The 8776-nt window shown below is 38.0% G+C and overlaps 3 protein-coding genes across 3 annotated transcripts; all 3 read left to right on the forward strand.

Annotated features, from left to right (window-relative positions):
- Positions 1-1219: 1219 nt before the first annotated feature.
- On the forward strand, positions 1220-2768 carry LOC104801907 (probable xyloglucan endotransglucosylase/hydrolase protein 6). The gene is made up of 4 exons (XM_019201121.1): positions 1220-1516; positions 1621-1721; positions 1853-2049; positions 2253-2768. The coding sequence occupies exons 1-3, from the start codon at positions 1324-1326 to the stop codon at positions 1910-1912; spliced, it is 354 nt and encodes a 117-aa protein (XP_019056666.1). The 5' UTR covers positions 1220-1323; the 3' UTR covers positions 1913-2049; positions 2253-2768.
- On the forward strand, positions 2332-2637 carry LOC109116005 (probable xyloglucan endotransglucosylase/hydrolase protein 6). The gene has a single exon (XM_019201120.1). It carries the CDS (start codon positions 2332-2334, stop codon positions 2635-2637), a length of 306 nt encoding a protein of 101 aa, XP_019056665.1.
- Positions 2769-4849: 2081 nt separating the features above from the next.
- Positions 4850-8282, forward strand: LOC104801908 (branched-chain-amino-acid aminotransferase 3, chloroplastic-like). Its single transcript, XM_010525287.2, has 10 exons — positions 4850-5032; positions 5140-5231; positions 5348-5525; positions 6332-6508; positions 6599-6730; positions 6859-6957; positions 7042-7158; positions 7434-7529; positions 7682-7794; positions 7939-8282. Exons 1-10 carry the CDS (start codon positions 4898-4900, stop codon positions 8054-8056), a joined length of 1257 nt encoding a protein of 418 aa, XP_010523589.1. The 5' UTR covers positions 4850-4897; the 3' UTR covers positions 8057-8282.
- The last annotated feature ends 494 nt before the right edge of the window (positions 8283-8776 follow it).

Here is an 8776-nt window from a genome sequence, read left to right on the forward strand (position 1 = left end):
CTGTAATCCACGTATAGGCAATATTAAAATTTAGGGAGGGGTATTTCGATACGATTTTTTGCAACTGAACTGTATCGATCTGAAAATTACAGTATTTTTTTTAACCGAACAGTGTAAAATTTTCGAACGGTACTTTAAAAAAATGAATTTTCTAGAATCGAAGCGAAACAAAACGAATTTTTAAAAAATCATGAAAACCCGCAAATTTCTTAAAAAAATCTATAATTTTTTTAATCCAAAGCACAATCAAAACCGAATCGAACTGAATATAAAATAATAAACGATTGGTACATAATTTTATAAAACCGAAAAAACTAAAGCTAATCATTTCAGAACCGAATTCAAACCGAAACGTCTACCCTACTAGAATTGGTACAATTCTTGATAAATCATATATACATATTTATACAACTAATATCAGAACTTGGTCATGATTAAAATTTATAGAATTACAAATTTTAATAATTCAATTTGTAGCACCAAAACGATTTGTATTAAAGAGCATTAGAATGAAATAATAGTTTTGTATGTGTATATATATATATATTCGGTAAAACAATGAATAAAAACAAAGGTTGGTTCCAGTTGATGGACCTGGGCCCCGTCGGCCGTAACCGCCAAACCCACATTCGTGTTCGTGGAGCATGCAACGATATATGCGGCCTTCATGAGATCCACTCACTCATACTAATATTAAATATATAATTAACACCGATAATTTTAGTGTTTACTTTAAATGCAATATTTATTATAAAAAATGACGTCCAACCCGTTCCATCAATGAGTATTTTATTTTTCACGATCTCTGGATCTTGGAGCCCTTTTTCTAGCTTTTTTTTCCTACTTTATAATTTTTTTAGTAAAAATGTTTATCTATAGATAGATAATTTTGAACATATATATATATATATATATGAAATCTCTATTACCTAAAGTATTGATATTAGTTTCGGGTTAAGATTATATATATTTTTAAAATTGTTGTTGTTTCAAAGAAATTTATATATTTTATGTGTGTGTGGTTTTTTTCCAACAAAAAGTATTAAAAATGTATATATATATATATATCATTAAATAAGTAGATGGGGCCATACGACTGCTCGCCATTAGCTGTGTGGAAAGCTAAACAATGGCTTCTTTCTAGTGGGTCCATCCGTCCACGTCATCTTTAATTCTCAGTTTCTATCCAATTACTTTCTGTATAAATAGCCCTCTAAAGTTCTATCATATAATCATACCCACAAGTCGAAATATTCAAATACATTAAATATTTCTTTACAATTTCCAATTCTTGGATTTCTTCTCATTCACAAACAGAGTGCCATGGCCAAGAAATATTTCCCTTCACCACCCCTAACTTATCTTCTTTGCATTGTCACCCTCTTCACATTGATTATTCCAATTTCGTCTCGACCCGCAACTTTCCTTCAGGATTTCAAAGTCGCATGGTCTGATTCTCATATCCGGCAAATCGACGGTGGCAGGGCTATCCAGCTCGTTCTTGACCAGAATTCAGGTATAATAAATCTTTCCAGGGTGATTTTGAATGTTATCAAACTTTAGGGGCTATTTTGTAAAAAACGCTTTTACACGTTCTCCTGATGCTTCTTCTCTCTTCAGGATGTGGGTTTGCCTCGAGAAGCAAGTACCTCTTCGGACGAGTGAGCATGAAGATCAAACTCGTCCCCGGAGACTCCGCCGGAACCGTCACGGCCTTCTACGTAATCTCTCGTTTTCTTTTTGGTCCTTAACTTTCTTTAACTTTGCATTTTGACCCCTCGAGTTTCCTTGGGTGCCAAGAAACCCCTTGCTGGAATCTTGAACCGTGTCTAATGTCACGTATGTGTTTCAGATGAACTCGGATACGGACAGTGTGAGGGATGAACTGGACTTTGAGTTTCTGGGCAACTGAAGCGGTCAGCCGTACACTGTCCAGACGAACATCTACGCCCACGGGAAAGGAGATAGAGAGCAAAGGGTTAATCTCTGGTTCGACCCGGCCGCCGATTTCCACACATACACCATCTTATGGACCCATAAGCATATTGTGTAAGCTCTCTCTCTCTTCCATAAACTATTTTATCTAAACTTTGGCTTATATTGTAACAGTTTTGATAAATTAAAATTCTATAGTCAAGACTTGTAATCAATACAAGAATTAATGGAACGAACACCAAGACAACGAAAAAACACAAAAAAGACCGTAGAAAATAGCTAAGAACGTATTTTTGGCACGTGTGGGTTACTGTCAGTTTCTACGTAGACGACGTGCCTATAAGAGAATACAAGAACAACGAGGCGAGGAACATACCGTACCCTACGTCCCAACCCATGGGGATCTACTCAACGTTATGGGAGGCCGACGACTGGGCAACACGTGGCGGGTTGGAGAAGATCGATTGGAGCAAAGCGCCGTTCTACGCTTATTACAGGGATTTCGACATCGAAGGTTGCCCCGTTCCAGGACCGGCTATCTGCCCATCCAACCCTAAGAACTGGTGGGAAGGTTACGGCTACCAAACCCTAAACCCCGTTGAAGCCAGACGTTACCGTTGGGTCCGAATGAACCATATGATCTACGATTACTGTACGGACAGGTCTCGCTACCCAGCTCCTCCGCCTGAGTGTCACGCTTGAGCTCCGAGTACATTATTCACTTACATGTTCTTACGAATACGTATATATACATATATACACATGTATACTTGTGATATAAGATATACGTGTAATTTGCTTATTTTCGATATATGTGAATGATGTATTGTGTTTGGGGGCCGCCGGTGTGCGCGTGCGTCGTGGAGATGGACTGTCTATATAAATGTGCTTATATATATTTTTAAAATTCCAGTTGTATCCGCAAAGATTCTTCCACCCAGGTTTGAACCCCACCATTGTCAAATCACATATAAAAAACAAATTATGGATCCATAAATGATTTGGAGCTGCATGGTCCTAATTTTGTAGCTAATGGGTTAACGTTTTTAGTTTAAAAAATAATTACGAAAATGAAGTATGAATTGATTTAGAACATGTTCAATTAAATAGCTTAACCCTTTTTTCTTATATAATCTGACCTAAAACATGTGACAGAACGGCGTTATTAGGTTCCAGAATTCAAATGCGAATTCGGTATTGAGTGTTAGGAATCATTACGTGAAAATAACATTACATCTACTTACTACATATTTATGTGTGGATAACATATAGATTTTTTTTGTATGTATAGAAGAAATTCCATCAATACTTGATATCAAAAAATAGAATAACCCCTTTACCCAATATATATTTCTATATGGAACTTTACCCAATATATATTTCTATATGGAAGTAATTTATTGGGTGGTTCACCCTAGGGGTGGATGCTTGGGTTTGAAAATTTAATATCGACATGATCCGTCCCGAAATCGAATCGTACCGAACCGAACCGAATAACGGTTAATTCTACTTTGGTACACTTTATGAACTGCTTCCGAACCGAACCATATGAATACTGAACCGAACCGTATGAATACCGAACCAAAATTCGAATATTCCACTAATATGTGTGTAAATATTATAGTTTGACATTTATTTGGTATTCATATAATAGTACCGTTCTGAACCGAACCGATACTAAAACTGAACCGAACCGTTTAATATTCGGTTCTAGTTTATTATACTTTTTATGAAACCGAAAATACCCTTCTCGAACCGAACCGCTTGAATACCGAACTGAAACCCAAGACACAACCCTTCAGCCAGTAAAAAAGGAAGCAAAACTCCTTCGTCCCAATCCGGTTTCGAGTCTTCACTTGGGGATAGACAATTACATGGGCTTCCCCGATCTTGTAGAAGATGTAGTTGGGTAAAGGTTGGGTGAACTTCCCAAATTATAAAAAACAACAATATTACATCTACTTTGTAAATTCGACGTTTCGATTATATAAATACGTCATACATAAGCGATGGAAACAAATTTAAAGCTTATTTCGGATCTCTAAGTCAGAAATTTGATTTATTTCAATCCCTACGATATTAACATAACATAATCCAAAATTGGATGATTAAGTGATCTTTTTAACCTAGATTCGAATTGTGATTTGTGAAAGGGTATTGATATAAACTTTTTCGACTCTCAAGAAAATGCAGTTGTGACAAAGATATAGTCAATTTTCTGATTATATATATAAAAGAAAGCATAACATTGACAAATCCGTCAAAGTGTTCCTAACATAAGGTTTTCTCTCTGTTATTTCGGTTGGTCAACCTTCCGAGCGAGTTAGAGTCTCTCGTATCTTTCATAGGTAAATGTTCATTACGCAAAATTGCATGCGATCGTGTTTAATCCACTTATTATATTCTTTTGTTTTTTATATTTATTTGTTGTTATTAGATCATTTTGAAATTAAAGATAGTAGTTAGTCGCTTCTATCCACGTAGCGTTATAGCGCCCCGTCGGCTTCATAGGTTATATCGGACGCATCGTCATGTTGTATATATTTGCTTTTGGTGATACGTGGCTCATAATTCGCTATCCAAGAACGAAAGAAAAACGTTTTCTAAATGTCCCGTTGGAAATTTGAGATTGCGTTTTCCATTTAACAAAGACGCTAAACGATAACGATAAATATAAAACATACCGATATTAGCAGCATACCATTTCCAAGATTAAATATCTGTAGCGCTGTCGGACAGATCATGGGGACCAGAATAATGAGAACCACAAATATTTTCTTCTGATTATATAAAGAAAAATATATGATTACAGTTTGAATTAACTCTATATAGTAAATTATAAAAAATAAAAAAAAATAAAGAGGATTTAGGGCAAAAAGGAGAAGGCAGCAAAAAGAACATACAGCAGCCTCCGTCTCCATCGTCATATCGCCGCCAACGAATTTCGCTGAGAGAGAGAGAGATGGAGAGGACCGCAGTGTTTCCCGGTAACCAAAATTACCTCATTTACCCTTCACGCGCCGTCGCCACGCGCCTCCATTCTCTCTCCTCTGCACCGAGTCCCCGGTCTCTTCATCCGCCCTCTATCTCTCTAAAGGTTAATCTCTTCTTCTCTGCTGATTAATGTTTCTTCCGAGTCCTTACCTTCCGGCCGCGTCTTCGGGTTTTCTCTGAGCCCTTTTCGTTTCTTCGATTACCCTGCAGCAACGGTGTTCTCTTTCTTCCTCATCTTCTGATGCCATCCATGGCGGAGTCTCGTCTCTTCGATGCGATGCCGTTTTGTCCAACTCCACCAGGTTCATTTTCGTTTCCGGTAGTCTTTTAGGGTATTTGGGTTTGTCGGAACGCAATCAATTAGTCTCCTTTCGGTGAGGTTGACCTTTTTCTTTGTCTTGATCTAATGTCTGAATAGCTCCGAGATGTCTGAAGTAGCCGACATAGATTGGGACAGCATAGGTTTCGGTATTCAACCAACCGATTACATGTATATCATGAAGTGTGGCCGCGACGGGAATTTCTCTAAGGGCGAGTTGCAGCGTTTTGGGAACATTGAGCTGAGCCCGTCAGCCGGTGTTCTCAATTATGGTCAGGTAGGTTTCTTTGTTTCTCAGGTCTTGTCCTTTTGAGACAATCTTAGTCTATGGAATGGAAATGCATTTCTTGGGTTGAGTAGTTGAAAATATGAGGTAGTTGCAGTTGCAGGAGCTTTATAACTTGTCAACTCCTGTTTTTTTTTTTTTTCTTAGAGGAGCTCATTTTTCCTGATTTTCTTGTTACATGAGTGAGATTCCTCCATGACTCTTGTTGTTGTTGTTACTCTTTCACTAGTTTCTATACGAGGCTTTAGTTCTAGATATTTGATTGGAATGCTCTAATAAGGCCGATTAGTTTCTTCTCTGAATGGTTGCAAGACTTTGAATGGTTCTTGATGCGGAAATGTGAGGCAATGTATCATGGCTGTGAAAATCAGCCGCAGAATTTTCTGTGATGGTCCTTAAATGGAGGCCTGCATGGCCATCTGGGGCCTGGTTGGAAGTATATGAGAATGAATCAAAGATCAAATATTTATATTATACCCTGCCATTTATATGCATCCGCCATCCAGTTTATCTTCATTTATTCAGTGGTTAAAAGTTTGAACAAGTAATCAAATGATTCAGGTACTTTCTCAAGAAGTGATACTTTGAATTGATGTTTATTTGGGAGTCTTCTCACTTGATAAGATTGTAACCTAGAGGGATAGTTCACTTAGTTAGAATTTAGATTGCCCTTTCTGTGTCTGTGTCTCGGTGACGATAAGATGCTTCATTGTCTCTCCAGCTTGTTGGGTACGATTTTTTCTTCTTCTAAGGGGTCTTATCTCAATTTGTTTTCTAATGCCCTCCTCTGTTTTTAGGGATTGTTTGAAGGGCTAAAAGCCTACAGAACACAGGAGGGGAGCATTCTCCTGTTCCGTCCTGAGGAGAATGCTATCCGCATGAGAATGGGGGCTGAGAGAATGTGCATGCCTGCCCCAAATGTCGAACAGTTTGTGGAAGCTGTGAAGAAGACCGTGCTAGCAAACAAACGATGGGTAATGGCAATACATATTCTTTTTTTGATTATGTAAAAGTATCGAATTATCTTAGTGATATGCTTTTTTCTTGATGTGTTATTGTTTCAGGTTCCTCCTCCAGGTAAAGGTTCCTTATACATCCGGCCATTGCTAATGGGAAGTGGAGCTGTTCTTGGTCTTGCCCCAGCTCCTGAATACACTTTTCTTGTTTATGTTTCACCAGTGGGAAACTATTTCAAGGTTAGCCCGACTCCAAAAAGTTTCGAAATTTCCTCTTCACACATCCAGAGGCATATCCTTTGATGGTATTTAATATATTTTTCAATGCTTAGCTGTTGTGATTAAGAACATTTTCTTAGTGATGTCAGGAAGGGGTGGCACCAATCAACTTGATTGTGGAACATGAATTTCACCGTGCCACTCCAGGTGGTACTGGGGGTGTCAAAACGATAGGCAATTATGCTGCAGTAAGTAGGCAGGCTCCTTGCTTGTTTGGTTTTCCGGTTTTCGGTTTTCAAATTCAAACGTAGCCTCGGTTATTTGTAATCTAGGTTCTGAAGGCACAGTCAATTGCGAAAGCCAAAGGATATTCCGATGTTTTATATCTTGATTGTGTTCACAAAAGATATCTTGAGGAGGTTTCCTCTTGCAATATTTTCGTCGTGAAGGTAAATCTCATCTGCTGGTATCTGATAGCGCCTTCGAATCTAGATGTTTTTCTTTTACGCTTTGCATTACTTGTTCCCAACAAGTATTGGGGACAAATTCTTATTTTTAAGGACAAGAATAACGCCTTTGAATCTAGATGTTTTTCTTTTACTCTTTGCATTGCTTGTTCCCAACAAGTATTGGGGACAAATTCTTATTTTTAAGGACAAGAATAACATCATCTCGTGTTTGGATATTTGTGCTGACCTAACTCGTTTGGTTCTTGTTTTACCAGGATAATGTGATATGCACTCCTGAAATAAAAGGAACCATCCTGCCTGGAATCACCCGGAAAAGTATAATCGATGTGGCTCGAAGCCAAGGGTTTCAGGTGAATTCTCTTCTCCCAACTCTGAATTTTTTTTTGTGTCCGGACAAGATCAAAGTACTGTTAACACCATCAAGGGCCAAAACTTAAATACAAGGACCGGGCTTGTTGGTGGCATAAGTATAGTATGTAAAAGATCAAAGTTGTTATTGCAGGTTGAGGAACGGGGAGTGACAGTGGACGAGTTGCTAGAGGCTGACGAGGTTTTCTGCACTGGAACTGCTGTCGTGGTCTCTCCTGTAGGAAGCATTACCTACAAGGACAAAAGGTAAAAAAACTCTATTACCCGCCAAAGGCGAAAACTTTCCACAAACCCATTAAAGAGCTACCTACCATAACCCAAAAGATGGAAGCTTTTTTCTTTCTGTTATCCCCTTTAAATCGAAATCTTCCCATCTGTTATGGTGTGCAGAGTAACTTATGGAGAAGGTGGGGTCGGAGCAGTGGCAAACAAGCTGTACACCGTTCTAACCAGTCTGCAGATGGGTCTGAGTGAGGACAACATGAACTGGACTGTCCAACTCTGTTAACAAAAGGGCAACACACTTGAAACTTTTTGCTGCCTGGTTTCGTCTTCTTACATCTCATCTCTGTAGATAAGACTCGGGCTGTTCCCGAAACCCTAAAACCCACCCTATATCCAAGACTTTTTAGTACCTTGGCTTTCTTTGTATCCAAGATTTATTTATGGTGTGAATTGGGAATATCCAAATTGGCGTTGGGATGTGGGTTGCTTAATGAGTGCCAGCTTCTTAATACCATTATTTATGCAACTTGCCAAAATCTAAAGACCCACTTAAATTCTGAATTTTTTTTACAAGTGAATAGATACATACATATAGGCGCAAAATTAAATAATAATCTGAAGCGATGATTTACTCGAGTTTATATCAATTAGATCAGTCGTCCGAATTCACATAATCATATATTGTTTTGTAAATAGAAAGAACCATACGATATATTTACCTTGCAAGAGCTCTAGTTGAGTTGAGAGCGCACACGGGAGGCGTGCAGCTTTACGCAAAGATGTCATGATTATCTCATGATTACGAGATAATAACATGTTTATCTTTAATTCATATATACATATAAATATATTAAAAAACTATTTCTTTAAAGGAAAAAAAGCATAAAGAGGTTATTTCTTATGAAAGGGCTTATCGCAAGAATTACTACTCTCTAGAGGGACTTTACAATACTTCCAAAAATGTAAATTGGATTCCACGAAGTGATAGGGACCTTTTCTCCCC

The sequence above is a fragment of the Tarenaya hassleriana genome, unplaced genomic scaffold (genome assembly GCF_000463585.1).
Source record: "Tarenaya hassleriana unplaced genomic scaffold, ASM46358v1 Cleome773, whole genome shotgun sequence".
NCBI lineage: Eukaryota > Viridiplantae > Streptophyta > Magnoliopsida > Brassicales > Cleomaceae > Tarenaya > Tarenaya hassleriana.

What these genes read in the sequence shown, in the direction of transcription:
- LOC104801907 (XM_019201121.1), top strand. Translation starts at nt 1,324, where the DNA reads ATGGCCAAGAAATATTTCCCTTCACCACCCCTAACTTATCTTCTTTGC. An exon ending in CGTTCTTGACCAGAATTCAG is followed by an intron (nt 1,517 to 1,620) that starts GTATAATAAATC and finishes TTCTCTCTTCAG; the next exon opens with GATGTGGGTTTGCCTCGAGA. An exon ending in GAACCGTCACGGCCTTCTAC is followed by an intron (nt 1,722 to 1,852) that starts GTAATCTCTCGT and finishes TATGTGTTTCAG; the next exon opens with ATGAACTCGGATACGGACAG.
- LOC109116005 (XM_019201120.1), top strand. Translation starts at nt 2,332, where the DNA reads ATGGGGATCTACTCAACGTTATGGGAGGCCGACGACTGGGCAACACGT.
- LOC104801908 (XM_010525287.2), top strand. Translation starts at nt 4,898, where the DNA reads ATGGAGAGGACCGCAGTGTTTCCCGGTAACCAAAATTACCTCATTTAC. An exon ending in GTGTTCTCAATTATGGTCAG is followed by an intron (nt 5,526 to 6,331) that starts GTAGGTTTCTTT and finishes CTCTGTTTTTAG; the next exon opens with GGATTGTTTGAAGGGCTAAA. An exon ending in CAGTGGGAAACTATTTCAAG is followed by an intron (nt 6,731 to 6,858) that starts GTTAGCCCGACT and finishes TAGTGATGTCAG; the next exon opens with GAAGGGGTGGCACCAATCAA.